At 43.5% G+C, this 25,195-nt stretch overlaps 1 protein-coding gene across 1 annotated transcript; it reads right to left on the reverse strand.

The window, feature by feature from the left end:
- Positions 1–9,961: 9,961 nt before the first annotated feature.
- LOC146585388 (uncharacterized) lies at positions 9,962–22,425 on the reverse strand. The gene is made up of 7 exons (XM_085323010.1): positions 22,372–22,425; positions 19,980–20,010; positions 18,913–19,191; positions 16,539–16,790; positions 12,801–12,938; positions 12,032–12,151; positions 9,962–10,122 (listed from the first exon to the last, which is right to left on the reverse strand). Exons 1-7 carry the CDS (start codon positions 22,423–22,425, stop codon positions 9,962–9,964), a joined length of 1,035 nt encoding a protein of 344 aa, XP_085179136.1.
- Between the last annotated feature and the right edge of the window lie 2,770 nt (positions 22,426–25,195).

A 25,195-nucleotide genomic window follows, 5' to 3' on the forward strand; every position in this document is an offset into this window, starting at 1 on the left:
GTGGGACGTGCCCGCACAGCCCTCGTGCCCCTGTCCCCTCCTCCCATAGCTTGCCCAAGCACTTCTTCTTTCTAGCCCCGGCACAGCCGTGCCTACAGAAATATCTCCCGCTCTGCCCCCTCCTCAAGGAGGGGCGACGCGCGGCAAGCAGGAAAACCCGCGCCCCCAAACGCGTGAAGGTGCCGAGGTCCACCAGCCCGGCTCGGCGGCCCGCGGGCGACCTCGTCTCCTGTGGCCGTCCCTCGAAGGCATCGCACGCGGAAGGCGGAGGCGCCTCCTCCGCGGGAACCATGGCGTCGGCCTCTTCGCGGCGCCATCCCTATGCGGTGGCCGAGCGAGCCGCCACAGGCAGGTGAGCCCCGGAGAGGACKGAAACATTACCTCAGTCTCACCAAAAAATCAGCCCCACAGCTGATGTCTGAAAGACGGTGAGGAAGGAAGCTGGGAGGCGGGGTGGGGGTTAGGCCCAGATACGGTGAGAAGTTGCTTTCATCTCCACTCCTGTTCCCAATGGGAAACCAACAGAGGTGGTGAGGATTTCATATCAGATCCTCGCTGGCACAATCCTTTTGCAATGGTGAAATCTTCCAACCAGACATAGGCAAAGGACAATAGAAAAGCTAAAGCATATGAAATGTAAAATATTAAGTACATCTTTCTCTCCAATTCCTGTCATTCCTGTCAGCATTGCTGCAGAACCGCACGTTTCCTCCTTCCTTTTATCATCGTTTCCTTGCAAAAAACATGCGGCAGAGGTAGGCACAAACGCAAGAGGAAGCAGTGGGGACAAGACACGCTGCCTTCGGGCCRTCATGCTCGGGCTTCCCGCAGCGAGCAACGTTGCCATCAGACCCCAGGCCGTGCCCTGGCAGTGCTGCAGGACACTCTCCTCGGCCAAGCTGCCAGGAACGGGTCAGGTCTGCACTGCCAGGGCTTCAGGCAGTGGCAGCAACCCTGACCTCTCCTCAAACGGAGATATGAGAGAGACAGAGAGAGAGAAAAGGAGGTAAAGCTCCAGAGAAAACAGCAGAACAAGGATTAAAAGAATGGTCTGCATTGATAACAACGGCCACCATTTCCAGTTCATCGAGTTTCTGCCATGCCCCGATGCCTGTGCACCAACAAAAATTGCAGCTCAAACAACTCAKACGGAAAGACCCTATGCTCCACCAACACAGTTTCAGCACATGGGCCACACTATCCCTTTTCCTGTTAGAGCAACAGGTAGATAACAGCAAGAAATAAATCCTAAAGAATATAAAAGGCCTACTCAAAAATTAGCTTGTTGTCACCAGTCAAGAGAACCCAAGAGACGTGGTGAGAGTTCAATAGCCATTGTCCCTTGTCCTCTGCACATCACACAAGTCACACTAGGCCTAGATGTTTCTGAGTACAAAGGCTTGAGTGTGAAAAAACAACTTGCTTAGTAGTTTCACATAATAAAATTGCCTTCCCCTCCCAGATTTCAGACTGCTTTGTTGTACTAATTTTCTATGCTAAAGGGCTACACATCACAGTTGCTAGGTTGTATTACTGGGCATGGTAAAAAAAAAAATTGGGCCAGCAAACTGCCATGCCACCCTCCTGCCAGGATCTAGTGGGGAATCCATGCTGCACAGGCATGGTCCTCTCCCATCCCACCTCAACAAGCTGTCCYGTTTCTAACCAGCATCAGAAACCTCCTACGGCACCAGAAGCTGCTGGACAAGGAGAAAGCAGTCATGTTTCTAATCTCAAGCTCCCTGACAGAGAAGAAGTGGGAAACCAGTAATATCCTCATGGCTTAACCATCCCCTCCTATCACCATATKGCAGCCCTGGCCCACCACAGCCACATGGTAATTTAGGGAGAAAGGATTACTGTGGCATTGCCCTCTACAAGGGCTAGCGAGAAGGTTTAGAAACAGTGAATGAGAAAATAAAGATGGGCTTTTTGGTCATAGTTTTATAAGGAGGAAGAGATTTTCTGGAAGAAAATATACATTACTCTGCAGAGGCTGAAAGAAGCACTGTTGCCCCAGTAGCTCTGGTAAATGTCATTCCTCGTGTCCCCGGCAGCCAGACRTCCTGTGGCAACCAGATCACAGCGCTTGCTGTGCAGCCCCAGGGGTCCGGCCAGACCAGAGCATGCAGCACCCCAGTGGGTCCCTTGTCTCTTGGCAGCACCAACATGCAGTGTCARGTACCACTGTGTATTACCTGGACAATAAATTGTACACAGAAGACCAAAATGATTGTCTCARTGACACAGATGGGAAAATRGAAGCAAAGGATGATTATAAAAATAACTTGCTGAAAGTCAACCAGCAAGTCCAAAGAAGAGCTAATTGAATCAGATGCTCCTAAACCCAAAGCAGTGCTGCCTGGCATCTGTCTACACAGCACCATTTAAAAGCATTTTCCTCTAGAGCATCTATTGCCACAACCAGTGTCTGAACAGTCACGTTCAGGATCGCATCACCATCCTTTTCAGCCATCTCTCTATTTTCATTACAGAAGAGCAGACTTTTTTCCTTTTGACTACGTTTATCTTTTGTTCCCTGCACACATCACTCTGGGCGAGTCATGAAAAATTTGCTGAACCTTAGAGGCCGCTTTGCAGAGCTGCAACTCTACAGTGCAACCTCAACGGAAATTTATTGTAGATGTTTTGTGCCACATACGTAAAATGCACTGGGTTGGAACTATAGCTCCAGCAGTTATTTGTATTATGAAAGTTCCTCTAAGCTACACAACTTCAGTGAATCGGTATAAACACACACATCTATTTTTTTTCTTTCACTGAGATTGTTTAAACATTGTTTTTTTAAATACATGGTATCAAATTCATGTCAGCGTCAAATCCTACTCATCTTCTCTCCAGCTAAGAAGGGCCTCTCCATCTATATAGCTGGTTCTCCAGAAAAAGCAGTAAGCCATCATTTACCAAATATCAAGTGTTTTTAACTCTCAGCGACAGGTTTGGGAACAAAACTTATCAGAAACAAAATCAAAAGAATAACAAACCCTCAACAGCTGGGAAGGAACACATACCAAAAAAAACCCCGTAACTTGCACATCGGTCTTCATGTCCTCATATTACAGTAAGAGACTTGGCCTATGCCCAGCAAGCAAAGTGAAATTGTATGTTTTTATCTCTGTCCAGTATACCCAAACCTGGCCAGTGTCGTGACTTTCCACCACTCTTCTCCCATCACATTTGGTACCACTTGTATGAGAAAGTGATGTCAGTAGAAAATACTGCAAGGTTACTAGGATTAAAGATTACAGGAAATAAAATAWGTACGGTATTTCCCTTTTGCTACTATGGGGAGAGTTTCCTTTGTTCCCCTTGCCTGGCTCCTCAAAACCATCACAATGTAACCGCTGCAACCAGCTCACAAGAAGCCTTTCATCAGAGAGGCTTTCAGACTCAGGAAGCTATAATCTATCACCAAGAGAAAAGCAGCTATCTGGGGAACATTTGACTTTAACTGTCAGAGATCTGARTAGGAAGGAGTAGGAAGCACCAGTGGGTATCATTTTCTGGAAGAAAACATTACCAGCTAGTTCACAGGATGACAGAAGATAGACCTTGCCTGAAACTCCAGCTCGACTCTTTGGGGCGGGGGGGGAGGGGAACAGTATACGACTGCCATTACTCACCATCGCGTCTGCACCCCTGATAATTATCCCAATGTCCTTTCTTCCTTCTGGATCCTCCCCAGGGGTCACTTTGCTGTTTGAGGGATCTTTCTCTTTCAGCCCTGCCATGATTAATCCTGTGATGAGACAGAAACGAACAGTAGAAGCCATGCCACCCAGCAGGTTAATTCTTGCTCCAGGCTCAATGTGCCATGTAGGAAAAGTCTTCATCCATCCCAACTTTTGTAGTCAGTTCAATATTCATTAAGACTGATCGCCAAGCAGCTGACAACCCATTTACCTATATCACTGCTGCTCAGGCAAATCCCCCTTGCTATCCCGAATCCCATAATTTCAAGTTTGTCAGCTGTTTCAGAGAAGAAATTCCCGGTACTAATCATACCATGATGAAAACCTCTCTCCTAAACTCTTTAATGCTCATCGTTTAAAGTTGTATATATTTCCTTACCAAAGTTGCTGTTGCAATTCTTGCTTATCCTCTGCTTATCATTACTTCGTTTTTCATTTGATGATCTCTTATTACATGACTTTCAGCATCAAATAAAACTTTCACTCCTTAGCCTTGAAAACATATATTTTGCCTTCAAATGGAAACTTGTTTAAGTCAAAGCTGGAACAGTAACACTCAAAAAATAATACAGTCGATTTATTGTATTTCTTTGTTCCACCTGCATATATGGTACATGAGTAAATGATAATTCACTTGAATATTTGTAATTCTAAATGACTTGCAGAAATTGCCTCTAAGTAATTCTTGGTCTGGGGAATTAGTTCCTATGAGCAGTGGACAGCCTTTTGGTTCAGCCGCACTGCTTGCTGGTGATCAAGAGAGCTAAAGTAACAGTCTCTCAACCCTGGCTGGCTAAGAGCTTCGCTTGATCCCTCTACCAGCCTGGAGTGGCATAAGTAGAGCCYTAACAAGGTCAGTCAGAAAGATGCTGCACTTCCAGTGGGCCAGCACAGGCCAAGAAGATCTGTAACTCATCTTGTCAAAATTAAACCAATCTTGATACAATTAATATAACTCCTGCCACCATCTTCCTGTTAGAAATGTACAAGTATTTAGAAATGCCTGGTCCAAAAGCCTTCTTTTGCTCCAACATATTCAAAGTTCCCTGTAAAGATTCCCCTACCCTCTCCAGCCATGACCCCTACCTGAGAGATAAGTCACATACTCTAAAAAAGAAAAAAAGTGAAAGAAAGTAAGGAAGAAATAGTTCACTGTGAACAAAACTGATGTAAGGTGTAGTCACTAGGTTTCAAGAATCACAGRGTTCTCACTTGGCTGATAATATTCTGTGCTCAGCTGTAAAACAAGATGGGAAACAAGGGAAGCATTTTATGTGCTCCAGAGGGATTTCTCCACAGCTAGCCAGGTATAGGTGGCGTAACAGTTATCTCAGCTTCCAGGGTTAGAGCAAGCTTTGATTACACCCAGACAACAGGCAGACGGGCCAAAGACACAAGCAATGTCCAAACAGTAACGCCACCCTTTACAATGACTCATCACTACATTCTACATCTGTCTCAGAAGGAAACTGGTAATGCTGCTCTTTTTCCCATTTCTGTTACTGGTTTTGTGTATTTATCTGTTGAGAGTTATGGGGCTTCTCACTCCTCCATGCCTAGTGGTGGCATCAGCAACACCCACTGTTCTTAGAGCACAATAATTAACTAAGCTAGTATTAAGGAAATGGTTTTGAAGATATGCATCAGTGACCTTGTATCTTTCTGCTGCCCGTAATTTACAGGTGAGCAATTCTTGTTTGCTTATTTTGAAGTGAATTAAAACCATTCATTAAAAAGTGGCATGAACTTACTACATACAAGCCTAGAAGCTAGGATTTTCTTCAAATACAGACTATTTCCACCACAATGCCAACACAATCACTGCTCACAGACCTTTTCAGTTATTTACAACACAAGTTTCTTTTTCTATCATAAATTAGCCCTTAAGTTACTGATTTTGCCTATCTGCTTTCAGACCCACCAGCTTCTGCCCTATCACTCCTTCAGAGCTAATGGTAAAGATGGTCCTTCAGCTCCTCACCAACTGCACGCTCTTGCCCTAGTGCATCTCCCCTGTACTGGGCTCTGAGGAAGGAACCTGAGAGTTGCACACACAGCCACCAGGACATCTGTACAGCAACACAGGTAAATGTTGGAAAGCAGAGCATTACTATTTCATTACTGGAATATGGATCTTTACTGACACAAGCAGGATTTTGTGGGGATACATTAAATTTGAATAGTGAAATACATAATTGAATCATTCCCCTTTCCTTACTTCACCACTGTATGTTTCTGCTTTTTGCTTCTATCTATGTAGAATAAGAATTTCCCTATTGTTTTCCTTTTATATTCATTCACACACTGCATGAGGTACATCATAAAAAAGGGCTTACATACTTTGTTTCATGCCATTTACTGCTTAACATATGCTGCAAGCRGAGTGAGACTTTTCTCTTCCCACTACAAAACTGACACGGAGTCAGATCTAAATACTGACTCCACAGAGTGCTATAAATCACTGGTGGCTTGTCTGTTTGGGAAGMAACCACATCCCCAAACACCCACATTTCCCACAGGGCAGAGCTCCCCTTGTCCCACCAGCACTCAATTAACATAGCAATGGACTCTGCTCCACTCTCAGCCCCCCGCAGCCAGGGGACCAGGGTGCCAGGATTCGGGCACAAGGCCCCCCTCCCTACCAGCAGCTAGAGGGAACAGCCTAAGCAGCAGCTCCCCCTGAGCCGCCCCTCCCCAGAAAGTGCCAGCTCCTGACAGGAGACCAGCAGCACAGAGGGACTCCTAGGTGCTAAGAGCCAGSCCCATGCTGCTGAGATCCCGCCTCCAGCCCACCCAGCCAGTGCCCCTAGCAGCAACACCACGCAGCCCGCCCGCGTGAGCATATGGCCATCCTCACCCTGCAGCCACCCTGGTGTTCTCAACAGCYCAGAGAGGGCAGGAATGGCCTCACCAAAGCTACCAGAAACCCTGAAGATGCAGCACAGAGATCCTAGTTTTCYGTCAAACTCCCGACAGCAACATATACGTTCATGTACTCCCATCACTCTGCCAGATAGCCCCAGTCCAAACCGTCACCCAGACAACAGAGAGGATGCTCACTGCCACCTCTAGGCTGGAAAGCAACAGCAAATCCAGGTGGGTGACTCCTTGAGGTGCTGAGGTCACAGGTGGCAGGACAGGATCACCTGTGTCCAACCGTGCCACTGTTCCAGGGCTAACCCTATAATGGAAAAGTCAAAGGATTTTGTATGATCACAGACAACCAGGACATTGATTTTACCCATTGTCTGGGTGCACTGGTCTGTGTGCTAGCGTAGGAGTCAACATGTTTCATCTCTTCCTTGCGGAGAAAAATTATGTAGGCAAGCATCCCCTCTAACAGCTAAGGTGAGAGGTGTCACCAAAAAAAAAAACAAAAAAAAAAAACAAAAAAAAACTTCTGCTCACGAACAACAAGCAGGAATGTTTATACTCATGGTGGCCTTTCCCTGTTTGGTCCCAAAGTGAGGCAACCTCCCCACACCCCTTCCCACCTCACAGTTCAGCAATGCACCAGAGCMAGGTTCAGTGTGCTGCTAGTGCACACAGATGTGCAGACATACACATACGCATGTAMACACACACTCTCGTGGGAACAAGTTATACGTCACTGTCCTACAGCCCTTCCAGGATTTATAAATAGATGTCCATCCCTCTGATCTCTGYTCCTTCAACTATCCACAGTCAGCTCTAGTCAATATAAGTTGCCATCATCTTTCCTTTTTTTTGCCAAGTAGAAATATAGAAACCACTCCTTGCGTTTTCAGTGAAAATCATAAACATTTATTAAATAACAGAATTTCCAAAACAAGTTAGAAAACAGATACTTTTATTAAGAACAAAATCATTCTGCAGGAAAAAAAACACAAGATGAAAACAGCTGGGCATGTACATGTACAGCTTAAGTACAGGATGCACAAATATTCTCCTGACCCCACAGCAACAGCAATCTTTAACTCAGCTGCCATACAGCAACTTCAGAGGAGAAGTAAGGAAGACCAACATGATCTGCTTCCTAAAGATGGCTGAAGYCTTGGATTCCCATCTCAATGGAAAGAAAATCTTCCAAGGATTACAGCAGTGACAGTACTGTCACAGCATACCYAGGCCAGGGTTTGCTCACAGCTCTCCCAGTGCTAACAACAGCACAATGGCACTAGAGCAAAATGCACTCATGAYGCAGCAGTCCAGCAAAGCAGGTTGGCCCAGCTTATCCTGCTCACAGTGCTGAAATACATCTTTTCCAGTGGGACTCAAGAGCACTTTTCAGCCCCCAAGGTTAAGCATCTGCTGGAGTTGGCTGTCCCCTGCCTGTGCCTGCCAGATAGTGCAGAATGGAAACACAACCAAAACTGACTGCATCTTYCAGTTTCTGTTGCTCTAGGCCCTAACTGTTCAGTGTTGCTCGTGCTACATAAAGGCAATTGCGGTCTTTCTCTCTCTAGGCAGTGCACCATTCATCCCAAGCACCCAGCACCACGTTTTTATCATTTAACTTGCAGCTTCTGAGGAATGTTTGTACTGAAAGAAGATGACACAGCACCATGAGAAAAAGAACCATCCCCCTCTTGCTGCTGAAAATCTGATTACTACAGCAACCTTAGAAAGCACAGATAGGCTGAATCACCACCAACATAGCTCACAAAATCCAAAAATCTTTAAAACAGTCTTAGAAAAAAGAAACAACAACAAGCACAATCTATGTCTGGGTATAACCGCTACGAAGCTTTGCCATGAGCAGGGACACAAAAGGCTTTCACATAAGCACATAGCTGTCCTGCCAGCTCCCCCACGAGGGGAGAGGAAGTATTCAGCAAGCTTTTGCTTTTTTCTTCACTGGGGTACTTGCAGACCTTGTTGGGTAGTATTTACAAAGTAAATCTTAAATCCGTTTTTAATGGATTCAGGACACAATGTCAGCATGATGAGAAAAATCAACAGAACATGGGAAGAAAGAGAAATGCAACACACACCTCTCCATGCATTTCAGTCTTGATCTGTATCACCTGCTTTTACTTAGCCATGCCTTTCTAGTCCAAGGCAGGCACATACTTTAACACTAATGTGCTTTTTACTACCAGAATACTCTTAAATGATAAAATTTGTATTCTGACRGTGTGTCCTGCAGCCTCTGGCAGCCTTGCCAGAGACTCAGCTACCCACTGCCCAGGACCCAGTCTTTGCTTTCTCCTTGCAGCTCTACACCACTTGTTCCACTCCTCAGTYTCTCCTAAGCAGAGCAGGTGTGTGTAGCAGCAAGACTCAAGAKATTCTATAAATTGCTACTGTCTGTACAGATAAAACAGCATAGAAAAAACCTACATATACAGGCAGTTGGCCAGCTTAAACAACCCACAATAGACAAACCATTACACTAAAGGCACTAAGCTCTAAGGCTTGCACTGATTAATGATCTCAGTATAACAACCAATGATCCTGCCAAAATCACACACCCAAGCCCCCAGGAGCTCTTCTGCTGGAGACAAGCAAGCTAGTGATTCAGCTGTTTTAACTCACTCATCCAAGTAGTTAACCTGTGGTGAAGGTAACCAGCAGCCTCCCACCATCACAACACAGCAAAAGCGAGCTGACATTATCTTACATTATCTTTTACAATTTGTATGCGAACAGTCACAGCCTGGTATCATGTTTCCAGGCCTTGCAGTAAGTAGCAAAAGCCTAAGCACAAAGGAATTCGGAGCTCAGAAGAGGGATTCAAGAGAAGCATAAGATACTTACTGAAACCTCTGCCAAGCTCTTTGCAGAGCCTGTGATATATGTCTGGAAATCTCCTGAGAACAACATTTTTCAGGAAATGAGTGGCAGATCCTTGTTTTGGACTGGGACTAATATGCTGCTTCAATCTGCCTGTCATGCCTGTCCCTTTCAGGAACTGCAGGCTGACAAAGACATAAAAGAGCATGGAGTGAGCAGGGAGCATGAGGAATCACCCATCTTACTTCAGGCTGTCCTCTAGGGCTCCACCATTCAAGTGCTGATCTATTAGAAGACAAAGCATAAAGGAGCTGCCAATTTTATTTGTTGGTGAACCTGTCAGCCTGCAGCTGCGCAGCCTTGAAGCCACACACATATGTATTTCTTTTTTTAATGAAGTTAGCAGGCCTGATGCCTCAGGGCTTTCCTGCAACATAATTTTCCAGATCAACTCTTACACACAATGAGACTATGGGATGCAAAGGACTAGTGCCACAGGCTTCAGGACAGGATGCAACAGCAACCTTGTCAGATCAGGCATCAGTTGGATCTGGGAAACAGTCCGACGTATTTCCCTGGCTTTCAACATCAACTATGACCTCTGGTTCTGGCATTTCCTCAGGCTCAGCCTCCACCGGGATATTTTCTTCCATCAAGGGTTGGGGCTCAAGACCTTGACCAGTCTGGGCAGCATCTGGAAAAGAAGTGAGAAACGCATGCACCCATGTCCATCTCTGTAGAAATTCTCTCTCTTGCTTTGCCTAAAACCACAGGCTGCCTAAYCAGCCCAGGTCCGGCTCCCCAGGCTCCTCCAGTATGTGCCACGACCCCCATTCAATCTCTTGCCAGAACCTTGTGTGTGCTGCCTGACCCCACATGCCAAGTGCCCATCCTGCTCAGCAACCTGTTCAAAACCACCAAAACACTGTCTTCATTCTCATTTACTCCCAAACTCCTCTTATCTGCACTTCTTTGCATAAAACAAGCTTCTGTCCCTCCTCCATGTCCTCCTGATCAGTGTTGGAATAATAAAGCCTTTGTGGGACACCCTCCCTTGCTATCTCTCTCTTCCACATCAATTTTGCATGCATTTTCAGACCTCTGGATCAAATGTATCCCTTTCTCCTTTCTTTCCCCTAACATCATTCTCTTTTGCTTTTCAACTGTCATTCAACCCAGCCAAACATTYTGGCAGCAGAAATATAAGGTGATGTGCATCTGAAGGAACCTTTCAAGACAGCTTCTGCAAGCAGTGATAGAAACAAATCTCATTTTCCTTTGTAAGTGCTCATTTCTTGACTGGTTCACCATGACTTTCTCYAGCTCTTCAGCACAATGCTGAAACCCTCTGGGCCCAACAGCCTAAAATGCTTTTTAAAAGAAACCCTTAAGCCAAATCAATTCAGTTACATGTGAGTAATTAAAGTCAGCTTAAAGTACTTTAATTTACTATGTTCTCAGCTAAACATTTTGCACATGCATCTCTGCTTTTGCTAGCTTGTTTGTAGAAAATTTAACTATAGTATGTTTTGTTAGTCAAACTGACTAGCTGACTAAAATATYATGTTTGATTTTTAAATCAAAAATTAGTTCTACGTTTTTTAATACGCCAATAACAAAAATTAAACAATGACCTGGACAACTTACCACATTTTAGTTATCTTTGTCATGCCATGCTCATTAGCAGCATTTTAGKATACTGAAAGCAGGGCAAGGAAGCATCTAAGGATAGCTCGTGTAAAGGGACAGCTGAGCTGGTAAGAGGCTGTGCGTGGTACAGTGAAGGATATCAGAGGTGGAGAGTAGAGCTGAGATCACACTTTTGACCTATATAACATTGCTTGAATTATCAATGTCTCTGCTAGATCTACTTCAACTGATGGTGCATCACTGGGGCAGGTGCTGCCAGCCTTCATGTTTATGAAATAAAACTGAAGAAATGTAAAGTAAGAGTTGACCACTAATATCAAGCATTCAGAACTGATTTCTGAAAGGCTTTTACAACTACATTCACTTGATCATACCATATTAAATCTGTATTTCTAACTCATTTCCTTSAAAGATTTAAAAAGTGACCATTTTCCTACTTTACTGACAATTTAAGGAACCACGTAAGAGTCTGATAGAATTCAGCTGTTTGCAGCTCAGCATAGTGGTAAATGCTGTCCTGAAGGCAACTGCTAACTAAAGCAATGCTGGTTCTTATAAAGTAATCAATGAACAGAGAGTTGGTGATTAAAAATTGCAGAAAAGCTGCTAAACTTTGGGGGTGGGGGTGCTTTCCTTTTTTAATTAAAGGCATGCATATTTTAGCACAGGGGATACTGGAACAGATGGGCTGTAATCTGCTGGCAGCACCCTCTGCTGCCACATCTCATGGCTGGGTAAAGGCAAGAGCTACTCATTTGTGGAAAAAGAGCACAAATAATATACAGATATATGACCAGATGAAGTATCTCTTGACTTGAGAAGACAGGGTATCTTCCCTACGCTAGTCACGCTATTCCAATCAGCTCCTCCCCYTTCAGTCGCTTATGTTCATTTTGTCCTTCACTCTCCTAAACAGGTTATTTATCTGACTTGAAACAAGTCACTGGACCCACCAGGCTTTAGAGGGCAGTCAGTTTGGACAGCTTGAGCATCAACATGATCTCCATTGGGGGGACTCTTTACACCTTCACTGGAGACCACTGACATTGTTACTCCGTCATCCTTTTCCTCCTCTGTAAAAGGAAAATCAGAGACCTGAAGGAAAGCGGTTCCCCCCACATTCCACTGGCCCAGGCATACTCATCGCGAAGCTGCATTGTCAACATACACTTGCATCTCCTCCTAACATGGTGCTGGCTCCATTCCCAGAGCAAACAGAYGCCAAGTTCAGAGGGTCACTACCAACCTGCAAGAGACTGGCTTTGCTGTGCTAGCAAGATCACAGCTTGGGGTGGCCCACGTGGGTCTGAGCAAGAGCATACAGAGACTGGTACTGACAAACAGCTGTCATCAGAAGCATTCAGGTCCTCTCAGGGTAAGACCTGAGCTGAAGAATGAGGGGTTTTTTGTTGTTTTTTGTTTGTTTGTTTGTTTTTTGCCTATAGAAAATGTTTTGCTGTTGCCTTCTAGCCAGAAGCACATAGTAGCAAGTATGAGGTGAAAAAAGGATAAATAAGGTTGTCTTCAAAATCGTGCTGGATATACTACTTGCCTATTAGTGCACAGTTTTCTGCTCCACTAGTCCCAGCCAGTGAGGGCTAAATGGAAGACAAGAGCAGCTACGGAGTTGAGGCCAGCTTTATACTGACGCAATTTCAACCTTGGCTGCAGAGACTTAGTACTTCATGAAACTCATTCCAAGGGACAGTGTTCTCCACTCACCTGAAGGCACTGGGATGAACTTGTGTTTCCTCTTCATGCAGCAGCATATAACAGAAGACACAATGACGACCAGAATGACTGCACCTCCTGCACATCCTGACAGAATGTAAAAGAACCATGGATTCTGCAGCAGGTCTCCTGCAGGAAGGATGCAGCATTTTTAGTTACCAGGGTGGACAGGCTTCTTCTCTAAAAACTAGAGAAGCCCTGCAGTCAGATTAGAGCCTGTGAGTATTACTATAARTTTGGTCTGGAACAGAGGAGCTACACAGAAATAATCAGCTCCAGCATATAATAATTTATGGCACATCATTTAATTACAGTACAGAATTTTTCATTAAGAGGCTTGTGCAAAACTGCTATCTGTGCATATTTGTCTGTTTCTCCCTACTCAGCCTAATAACATCGAAAATAATTTGCAAGTGTCAATCAAACATAACAGAGAAGGTGCTCACTTAAAACACAGTGTATTTGAGAAAGTTTTATGAAAATACAYGGCCCAGAAGAGAAGAGAAATACAAAATAGTATCTATTGCTGAAAGCTGCAAAGCTCAGCTCATATTAGGCCCCAGAGAATTCACCTGAAACAGCAGTATTGAGACTGCGACAACCTCAAGGAAAGTTTGATTAAAGACTGCACTTTATCAGACACCAGAGAATCCAAACATCAGGGTCAGAACTCTAGAAAACTAACTTAATTGCTGCTCATGAAAGGACTTTTCTTTATTTCCCTCCCCCACCTGAGATCACATCCTCCTAGCAGGAGGCTAAGGCTGCAGATGGCTGAGCAGAAGGTCACGCACAGGTTGGTGGTAATTATTATCCTACTCACAGTCCCTTGGCTCAGGGTTGCTCAGATGCATGCATTTTGACAGGTCAGACCTGCACATACATTACTGCTGTAGAGAGAATGAGTAGCGAGGCAGGTAGAGGGCATCACAGACTTACAGAAAAGAGATCCACACAGAGTCCTTTTATTAGATGATTTGTTCCAACTTCGAGTAGTCAGTAAGAAAACTTTCTTCCCAATCCAAAAAAAATGGGGAGGAAAAAGATACACACTATACAGCTCAAATATCACTACACTACAAATTGCTTAGAAGTACTGCAAACCTCAGCCATCACTTCTACAATCATTTGGCCTCTTTTCATCTATTCTTCCCCCTCGAACAAGACCTATCCTTCTAAGTAACTATGCAGATTAACATACAGTAGCTTGCTTAGATAGGCTGAACAGTTAGTAACTAGACCGCCTATTTAAACAGAGTATTTCTGTATTTACCTTGTATCTGTCTTAAAAACAATAGGTAAATTCAGAGCAAGGCCATTCAGATCTCTCTAGGAAAGCCCAASACCACCTAGTTCCTGAACTGGATGTAGCACAGCTGCACTAACACAATTCACCTGCTCTACAAAGCTGAACACATGTATGCATAGCATGGTAAAAACACATCAGCTTATCCGGAGCTTGAACACAGCACGACTTGCTACGTACAAACAGCTATGTATCCCTAAAGATTTAGAAACATTTCAAATTGTTCCAAGACACGCCACACAATGTAGTGTTCTACACAGCTGGAACAACAGTTAAGAACAATTGCAGACAGCCACTTCTATGTGTGAAAAGATACACTTTCAAAGTGCTCATTCCAGCCTCTCACAAAATTAAACTTTTAACAAAGGAGAAATTATTTCACTAATCACTGTTTCATTTTTGATGGAAGCCTAGAGAATACTGTCAAAGGTGCTAGTATAAACTGCTAATATTTTCCTGAGTATTTCTTCCTTAAATATTGCCATTTGTTAAGATGACCATTTGGGGATAAAATTTATTAAAAATTGGAAATCCAGCAAGCAATAATAAAACACATAAAAGGATTTTACTGATTCATATGCTGACTTGTTAACTTCTGAGCCATCAGCTTTAGATCCTGCATAATCACAGCCCTTTGGTGCCTATGTGTAGAATATTTCTGCTGAAGTGTTTTATGTTAACTGCTATTCAGAGTGAACTTCGTCTGCCTGCAGGTTGCCCAAATAGGTGCCTTTACATATACCTTATACCTACAGCAGAACAACTACGAGACAATTATATTCAGTCATTTGCCTGGAGCAAGTAATAACCCAAAAGAATAATGAATTTATCTTTAATTAATGTAATTGAATTCATCTATGTCTTTAATTCATTTCACCGGTGTCCGTAACTGGTTTAGTTCACTTTTTTTGAACATGGTTGCATTTGGTCACAAGAAAGTAGACCTGCTGCTAGTTTCTTGCTTTCGTATCTTTCAAAAAACACGTGTTCATCCCTGCAGAGCTAATCACTAGATTTCCTTGTGGGCTTCTGAGGAGGAAACAGGGAACTAATACTACACCTGTGACACGGGCAGCCACTTGGAGTCAACAGTGGTAACTGTCTACACTCACATGGTTTATCTCATTGAYAGACAGCTTGATAGAGAGCTCAAAACCTTTCGCATCCTTGTTCCCCAATGCCTCAGCTGACTTTTGGATCTGATTATGCAGTACAGCCTTTGAACAATTTAATTGGACAAAACTAAGAGAAATATTCCACAATCCCAAATGCCAAACCTGTACAGCTCAGCCAGGAGCACTGATGTGGTCAGGAGTGTACAGCCCTCAGAATTTCTACRAAATTCCAGAATACATGATGTAGGGTTCATGTCAGCATTTTTCCTTCCTAGTAACTATATGCAGAAGAACAGACAATATTGGATCTACTATAGAGTGACTCAGACAATTTCTGAAACGGCAGCATCTTGTAGGACACTGAGGGCTATTGTACAGTATAATTTCTTTAAAGCAAAGCTGGATTAAGTTATGCTRATTACTATTAAATTAGTCGAAACTATTATGGTTCAGTAATGTCATTTGGCATAGTACTGATGGACATCTTTGCTCACAGGACAAAAATCTTCACTGCTGAGGTACAAGTGAAATCACAGCCAAAGTCGCCGAACCAGTATTTTTTAGTGAATGTGATCTGACAATACAGACCACTGCTTTGCATCATGAGGTTCTAATTGTTTTGATCAGTTTTAAGATCCAGATTTACTTTCTCATTAAACTATGCCTTCATTCAAACAGAATGGTTAGCACTTACACATAACTTGCAAATGAACAAGATCATAGCCTTTTCTTATGTTCCTTTGTAGGGAAACACCTTACATTTTCTGAACAAATTATCTCTGATGATGTGGTTTGTTAAGAAGACTTTTGTATAATCTCGTGTATCTTTGGGCAGTTTGTCTAGAAAAGTAAAGAGACATCCCAAAATATCTCAGCTGAAGCCAGCAGCAATGGGCTAAATCAGCAGATGTTGCAGAAACTGGAAGGCTGACTGGGTAACGGATGAATGCCAGAGAAGGAAGTAACCTGTGTTTCTAAACTGACATAGAGGATCGGTGTGGAGGATAAGATATCCATCACTGGAAGTAGAAAAAGACAATACAGAGATCTTTCCTTGGAGCAGAATTGGGTAAAAGAACCTCCTAACCACACTTTTACCTTTTCTGTGATTGTAGGTTGTATCAGCGTGAGGTAGAGTAGGAAGAAAAAGAGGAAGTTGAAGGGACACTTTTTAAAGTGAGAATGTGACAATTCTAGAAGGCAGCTGTCAGAGGACAGGAGAGCCCATTTTCACTGAGACAGCAACAACTCCTTTGATTTCCTTTACAAGAGACTGGAAGGAAATATTCAGTCGCTGCTGTTACTCACCGTAGTASTCGCAGGATAGTGCAATGGGTCTGCTTCTCGTGATGCCATTCCCACGGTGAATCTCACAGACAAAGTCCCCAGACACGGTTTTGTCCAGGCGAACCTTCTTCCCACCATCCTTAACGCAAGCCTCAGGGGCATCCAGTGCAGTACCATTCAGCAGCCACATAAACCCAGTGCTCTCATTGCCAATCACATCACAGGTCAACTCTCCAGTCCCATTAGGGAAGCACCGGATATTAATGGTGGGCTCTGTTCACACAACACAGGGGTAATGGGATGGAGAGGGAAAAGAGACACACTGAGTTGACTCAGGAGCAGATGTGAGCGAGACAGAAGTTTCCCTTACTAGGAACTCTACTACTAGCATATTTGCTCTTAGCCGGGGAGCAGAGAAATAAGTTACTGGATTGACTAAGACTCTTCAATGCCTGCCCTCAGCCTGTAATAAACAGCAGTACTCACCCAACCCCATTAGTCACTTTTGGTTCCTATTTTCTTAAAGGAACCTGACACAAGTTGTATCACATTAATTAGAATAGGTTTTGATATCCACTGTTCTGAGAGATATCATCTACTTCAATGTTATATGCATTTGCATTTCACAAAAACATAGTGTCTCTAGTTTTCCCTTGCTGAAAATGAAGAGATTCGAAGTATCAGCCCAAGAACTGAGGACTGTGGACATACTTTAAGCATCTGGTGGCCACAGACTTTCTTTGTAATTGGTAGAGAACTGTAGCTTCAGAGGGAATTCAGCCCTCTCCTTGAAGACGGCTATTTCTGCTGTCACTGTCTCTTCTTCCCTTTTAGAAGGAAATTAGTGCAACCTATATCCAACATAGGTACCAACACAACACATCTGCAGATAGGATGCCTCACACTGGGACAATTTAAACTGAAGGAATGAATCACCGTATATTTTTCTGAATTTCTCTCCTTTAGTGTACTACAGGAAACCAACCTATTTCCCCACAYTTGCCACTTGGCAAATATAGACTAGGTGGCAAAGTTGTACGGTTTTCTGACAATTAAGAATCACGCAGAAAACTGATGCAAACAAACATTCACATAAATTAAGAAATAACTCTTCTCAACTATGACATCTTCAACTGAAGTTCACTACTTCTAGAAATACTTTCTCTGGCAAATTGTTTCTCTAACATATGCACTGCAAGAGAACAGAAGAAGATAAAAGCTCATAATCAATGTAGATTCACTTAAATAGAGGTTAAAACCAGGCTATTTCTGCAGTCTTTGCCCAGTTCCCATCTAAATCCCTGATCTTTGTGCCAAGAAGCCATATCCTTGACCTACTCTGTGGCAGTTCCACTTGTTTGCACTTGAATGGCATAAGAATTAATTTATCTTCACTGACCTCAGCTTGCTCTAACACTTTCATTAAACTCATACACTTCAGTTTCTTAAGAGATCTATGTGAATAAAATCTCTGTAAAAGGAAAGGCAGGGAAAAGCAGCAGAAAAATTGTCCCCTGGGTAGAGTACTACCCAGAAGTGGGCAAAATCTGCTTAAGCCTTCTCCATACTACCCCAGACAATGAGCTGGATTCTGCATTACAGTGACTTTGCTTTTTCCCTTTACTGATTCTGTGGTCTTTTTATCGCACTGACCAATGACCAGGGTGCTGCAATCCTGAGGCCACAGAAAAGACAAAACGGAAACTGGAAAGATAAGGTACCTACTGCTAACCTCTGAATAAACCCAGAAGATGCTGACATTTAAGCTGCAAGTGGGCAGCTGAGAATCAGAAAGTCACAGCTGAATTCCTTTAATATCTTAAGTGCATAAAACAGCAGGAAAATGCACCTAGGCATCATACCTCAAAGCAGACATGCACAGAACTCTTGTTTTCAGAGCCAAGTCAGGTAGGGTTAATCTCTTTAGGAAAGCTCATCTACAGGCAGCAAAATGGTGGCAGCTACAATGAGAACCTTTGAAAGACATCAGGAGTACTCCTCTAGAAACGGACTGAAACCTCCAGCTACATGTCTACATAGTGTAGATTCATTTACGAACACTTCATGCTGCTCTCTTAAGGCAGAGAAAAACATCACATACCTGAAGTGACCTGAAGTGACTAGCTACTTTAAATAAGGCTCAAGAGAAAGGGGAGACCTTTCTCTCCGAAAACCTCAGGGAGACCTCCATGTTATTACACGGATGCAAAATACATCCTTTGATTTATATGATTACTGTTTCCTCCAGTGCCAGAAGCTTACGAAGTTATGCCTGCTGCTCCAGAGGCACCTTAGCTCCTGGCAAGCTCAAGAGCTCTCTTAAGAATTGCAAGGCAGCAGCTTACAGCCAAACTCACAGGTTCAAGAGTGATTGGTTTCTAACAAGGCCACTTACCAGACACCTCCAATACAAAAAATTTGCTGGTGTTGTGAAAAACAAACTCGTATTCTCCTTCATCCTCTTTCTGCACGTTCCTCAGTACCAGAGAACCGTTCTGCAAGTTCAGACACCTRGCAGAAGAAGTGCCGCACTTGGCCAACAAGGTGTTGTTCAACACAGCCATCGAGCATTTTGCATTGCCCTTGCTTATTTCAGAGATGCTCTGCAGGCTTTGAATTCCCAGAGAGAAGACTGCTGAGCTGCCGCTCAGTGCAACAATCCTGGAAGCAGAGGCTGAAATGAGAAGCACAGAGCATTGGAAGTGAGCCTGCCATGTCCATCCACCCCTCTAACCTCTAAGCTGTCTCCCAAGAAGGTCACTCCACCCCAGTGAGAAGCTGGGGATACTAGTAATTGAAAATCAGAAGAATGGGAGGGGTGACAATATACCTTCTATAYGGGCTAACTTTCTCCCCTGACACAACAGTGACATGCACACCATGCACACAGGGAAACAAGAAGTCTAAACAGTTATTTTTCTCCCCTCAAGGTTCATACGAGGAACTGAGGAAAAAGATCCTCAGAGCATTAGTGCCCAGTACCTTGTACAGATGGTAGCAAAAATAAACTGCTGCTTCCACAGTTCTTCTTACTCAGAGACAGTACTGTTGAAGTACTGTTGCAGTTTCATGTGGACAAGGCTCGCAGTATCCCTGTATATTAACATTTGCTGAACTCAAATCCCAGACAAGCAAGAGAACAACAGCTCAGGGACTGACCCAAGGTCATACTGAGTGTTAGGAACTCAAACAAGCATTCTCCATAAGAGGCTTGTAAGTTCTCTGTTGAAACACTATTACCGATGCAGTACGCTGAGCAAGTATCATACCGTTACTTATCACTAGTTTACTGAAAAAATCCATCTCACTTTGGTCTGATTGCCCTCCTTCATGCATTAGCAGTTATACTATTTGACATCTCCCAAAACCTGGTAGAGCCCTTTAAAGATTTCAGAGAAAAATTAAGGTGACTGCTCACCTACATAAATCTGTGACAGTTTCATAAAGAAAAGAAACACTTACCACCAGTAACAGTTACTATCACAAGCAGGCACTGCAAGATAAAAGAGGAGTTGAAATCCATTTTAAAGAGCTCCTTGCATCATATGCTGAGAAGACGATCTGGCTACAGAGCTCAGTGGATATAGTGTTCAGGAAGTGATGTCAGAAGCAAGAATAAAAAAAAAAAAAAAAAAAACCCACCATACTGGACAGATTGACTAATGTTTCAAAATAAACCTGCAAGGTTTTGGGTGACTGAACTCAGACTCAAGCAACATGAGCCGCAATGTGCTTTGCAAAGTCTTGCACCTTGGAGCTACTGCAAGTGCAGGAATAGGAGTGAAAGGTGAGGAGGAGAAAAAACTCTCCTGGACAATGTAYCTGTTCAGATACAAGCTAATGTAGAGAACAGGCAAAAAGGAAATACCTCTTTCTTCCATCTTCTTCTAATTTAAAGTACAGCATCTCCACATGGAGGAGAAAAATCAGCCAGATAAAATGCTACGTACACAGACAAGCTCATTTTCTGAAGCACCAAGAATCAACCACTGAGAGTCTGACCAGCAGGAGCYGAGAGAGAACACTCTTCCCGCTTTGTACATAAAAGCTATGGTGTATGTCTGAACTTCCCTGGGCTCTTCAAGAGACCAGGTGGTACTCACCATGCAGGAAATGGCTCCAGGCAACCCCAAGCAGAGAATAAAGGTTACATGAAGTTGACTGGGATTGCTGAGCTGGACCCAGAAACAACTGAAGGCCATGTCAGTACTATTCAGACCGCAGCTCTCAGAGAGGAAGCTGAAGAACTAATCTGTAGAATCACTGTGAAACAGCTATCATCTAAAGGGCTGCACCAGTTTACCTGGACCAGATACTTTCTTTGCACTTGTTTAGGTGACTTAATCCGCTGTGTCACTAATGTATGATCTCTGCACCTCCACAGAAAATACCAGCAGGTTTTATTTCTTTTCTCCAGTCAAGCGAAGGGAAGTTTATCATAGCACTAAAGCCCACATCTGTTTAAGACATACTTAACAGATGTGCTTGGAAATGACAAGTTCAGGATGCAGCTAAGAATACTGTACTTTTGTGTTAGCCGAACACAAATGCACAAACAGTCCATTAAGGTAGTCCACATTGTGGAATTATGCATATACACATTTCTAGAAGCTGTAAGTGCCTTGTGTTGTAGTTTACATTTTTTAAAAAACAATTTGGCTCTGCTTATAATTCCGTATTTCACTCACTAGTTTCAGTCCCTCCAACTTGACGACAATTAAGTATCACCTTCTGTTCCCAATGTCAAAAATCTATGAACTTTTTCAAGGCTACAGCAGCACCATCTTGTCTTTATCATACATGCAAAAGACAAGCTTAAATTGATCTAAGATGTGACAGAAATAGCCGTGTCTGAGAAAAGCAGTGAAGTGAGTCTTCAGGCACTCACAGTACCAGAGAGCAATAGGGAGAGAGAAAAGTATTTACAGTAAGAAATACTTTCATTTCCTTCTGTGCTGCTGAAGTTACTTGGACAAAATCACTCTCCAATATCATTGCAAGACTGGGGCTAAGCATCATCTTTGGACGTGCACTTTCACCTTCATTTCACCTTCACGTTTGAAGGCAAGTGGCCAAGGTCAGGATTGCAGCGCTATGGTGGAGGCAAGAGACAAAGATAGCATGGGATTTTGTCACTTCAAAATAGAAACCCTGAAACATCCAGAATCACAGAGAAACCACCCTTAGTCAAAAAGGTCTGTGTACAAAGAAATTCAGCAAAAGTTCACCTAATCTTCTTGCCCAATGATAGCTACTCCAAAGGGCTCACTTGCAGATTTGCTTGCTGTTAAATGAAATGAGAATTTGGCCTTTCTTTTGTAGCTCTATGGTTAAAGTGACTCTGCATGACTCTGACATTGCGGTGTCCTGTACTACTCCCTCTCAGTGACTCCAGAGCAAATGAGTACATTTATGAGTACAATTCCTCTTACTGCTTAGTGCACCATATATTATCCAGTATATTAAGTCCCATTAGGCTCCTTCTGTCCCTCTCATCCTCACTAGCTGAAATAAGGAAATCACAGCCTGGATAAAGATGACAGCACATGCACAAGCAGTGTTATCAACAAATCAGTAGTCTTTTCGTAACAGTAACCTTTCAGATTTCTTTCAAAGAAATTTTATCATATGAGATTAGACACCAATATCTGACATTAACTAATGAATGCTCCGAAATCCGTTGACTACTCAGATAAATCACTTTTTTTTTATACAAAATGCATAAAGTTTTGTGTGATCACTACAGGAAAAAAAAACAGGTTGTGAGGCTTAACAGAAACCACCAGAAAAAAAGGAAGAAAAAGAAGAAAAGAACAGAATATTCAGTTGGAGGGTGAACTGAAACTCTTTTTACCTGATGAGCTGTGAACTCACAGGGCCATTTTGTCCTTCCAGCCACTGATGGCATCACTAACCACTTATAACAGAGAAGAGATTCATTCCTTACATGACATGAAGCATTAAGGGAGCACAGCAAATTGAGAAACCTGAAAAAGTTAAGTAGGAAATAAACTGTGGTATTACGAAGTGAATGTGTACATACTAAGTCTGCACATTTTCTTTAAATAGGCTGGTAACTTTAAGCAACTGCTTTAAGCAGTGCACCCATTTTTACTGTATTAATGCATGTCAGCATTAATGGGGGAAATATTCATGCCTAGCTTTACACAGATAGGGTTGGTAGAACTAAGTGCCAGAAAATGAACACGCCAAAATGAAAAATAACACCGTGGCTGCAGCGATGCAGARAATCAGCTCTGGCATGCTGCTCAGGGCATTCAATCCCAGCAACAGCCTTGAGCCAGAAAGTACTGCTTTTTGCATGTGGCCCACTTCTGAATTCCTGCAAGATAGGACTGTATGACCTTGACCATGTGACAGCATGCTAGGGCTTGTACAACTTGGATTGGGCAGCACCGGGAAGACTAAGAGCCGTATTAACTTTCCTGTTTAGTCCACACCTAGAGCTATTCACGCCTAAGAAATTTTTCTTCCAAGAACATACTGTGGTCCTGATCAGAATAAACTGAACAGCCATAAGGCAGGAATAGCAGGCAAGACAGAGAAGCTTCTGTGTGGGGGCAACAAGATCCCAGAAACTACAAGCTGAAGATACAGGGGAAAATAAACAAATAAATCTGAATTCTTTGTTTTTTAAATGAAACTAGCCCAGAGAGCTATGCTGGGACTCTGAATTCTTTCTTGACCAACAAAGCCAGTGAGCAAGCTCTCATAGATAAATATAAATTTTTAAGCTTACATGCTCATAGACTGTCATGCATTTCATTTAACTGTGAAACTATGTGAACAGCTACCTGACTTCCTGTTTTGGAAGTGGAAATGCACGAAGTACTCCGTTAGATTATGTTCAGAAGTGCACTAGCACAGCAGGAATGACCAGAACTTCTGATCTGGACTCTACAGCCCTACACAACTGTAAAATGGAAAACATCACGTATGGGTACCCACATTCCCAGCTACAGACAACCAGGAAGCTGGAAACAGGTAGGATTTCCCCAACAGCCCAAAGGACCGTGCCAGCCACAGGCCATGTGTTGTGTGTGAGACCTGTTCTACTAGCCTTTGCTTCACATGCTCTGCCACAGCGTTGTTATACAGGACAGCAGCTGGCCTGGTTTAGTACCCAAGACAACCAGACAAAGCCACTCAGCCTGATATGCGGGTTCCAGCCAGCTGTGTCTGGTTTATGTGGCCCTGGAGGGGCAGAGGAACTGAGATGCTGCATAACAGCTGGCAGTAAGCATTATTTTACATACTGTAGCCTGTTCTAAAAGCTGACTCACACCTTAACTGCACATTCTTATTTCTTAAATGGACACACATACCCTTATCTGCTAGGGTGATGGACAGATTAGGTGCTCTTCCCAACCACATGAACCAGAAAAGGGACAACTCACATGGCAGGCCAGAAACATCTCCTGAAATCATCCATTTCTCACAGTTTCCAAAAGAAGTGACACCTAAGTAATTCCTCCTTACCTCTGGTATCCGGTGAACCAGATAATGCTGTTCCGCCCAAAATGTAGCATTCAAGAAACTTGGCCTGGCATGGAGAATCCTGAAGGGACGACAAGGACAAGATTCTGCATAGCCGCCAAGAGCAAATGGAGGATCTAATCTACAGAAGCCCTCCGCTAAAAATAACCCAAGTGGAAAACACACAGTAGCACTTAAATTTTATATATATGGTGCACTCTTTCACATGTTCTGTGTGAGCAGATCTCTTCCCTGCCCAGCAATGCACTCTCACTCAACTCCCACTTCTAATAAGCAACTCTCACTTCTAATAAGCTGGAGTCTATGCTTGTCATAGCTCCCACAGTTTATACCCAAACTTCAGTTCCCAGGGCTCTCATATGCTGAATGAGACCAATCAAGGTTCATAGAATCACAGAATCAGTAAGATTGGAAGGGACCTCTGGAGATCATCTAGTCCAATCTCCCTGCTCAGCAGGGTCACCTACAGCATGGTAGATAGGGTTGCATCCAGGTGGGTCTTGAAGATCTCCAGAGAAGGAGACTCCACAATCTCTCTGGGCAACCTGTGCCAGTGCTCTATCACTCTCACAGTGAAGAAATTCCTCCTCACGGTCAGGCGGAACTGCCTGTGCTTCAGTTTCTGACCATTGCCTCTTGTCCTGTCACACAGGACRACTGAAAAGAGTTTGTCCCCATCCCCTTGACACCTTCCCTTCAGGTACTTACACACATTGATAAGATCCCCCTCAGTCTTCTCTTCCCCAGACTAAACAGGCCCAGCTCTTGCAGCCTTTCCTCATAGGGCAGGTGCTGCAGCCCTCTGATCATCTTTGCAGCCCTCCGCTGGACTCTCTCCAGTAGCTCCACATCTCTCTTGCAGTGAGGAGGAACAGAAGAACATAATTTTTTGCTCATAAACATCCTCCTGTACCCTGTATTTATGGGTGTTTTCTGCTTTTCCCCAGCCATCGAACAGCTTCAAGGTGTACGTCATGAACCCTCACCCATGTAACCCCCAACTCCACTACTGCTGGGCAGCTACTGGAGGAAAAATCTAGGTAGGTCCACTGAGAAGCAGACACATGAAAGAGGTGCTATGCCAAACTGCCTCCTGGGGTGCTGGGGTGTACTTACTGCTGAATTTCAAGTAAATGCACTAATGGGAGAGTTGTATACTA

The sequence above is a fragment of the Rhea americana genome, unplaced genomic scaffold, assembly GCF_003343005.1.
Source record: "Rhea americana isolate MKP2758 unplaced genomic scaffold, rheAme1 scaffold_81, whole genome shotgun sequence".
In the NCBI taxonomy this organism is placed as follows: Eukaryota; Metazoa; Chordata; class Aves; order Rheiformes; family Rheidae; genus Rhea; species Rhea americana.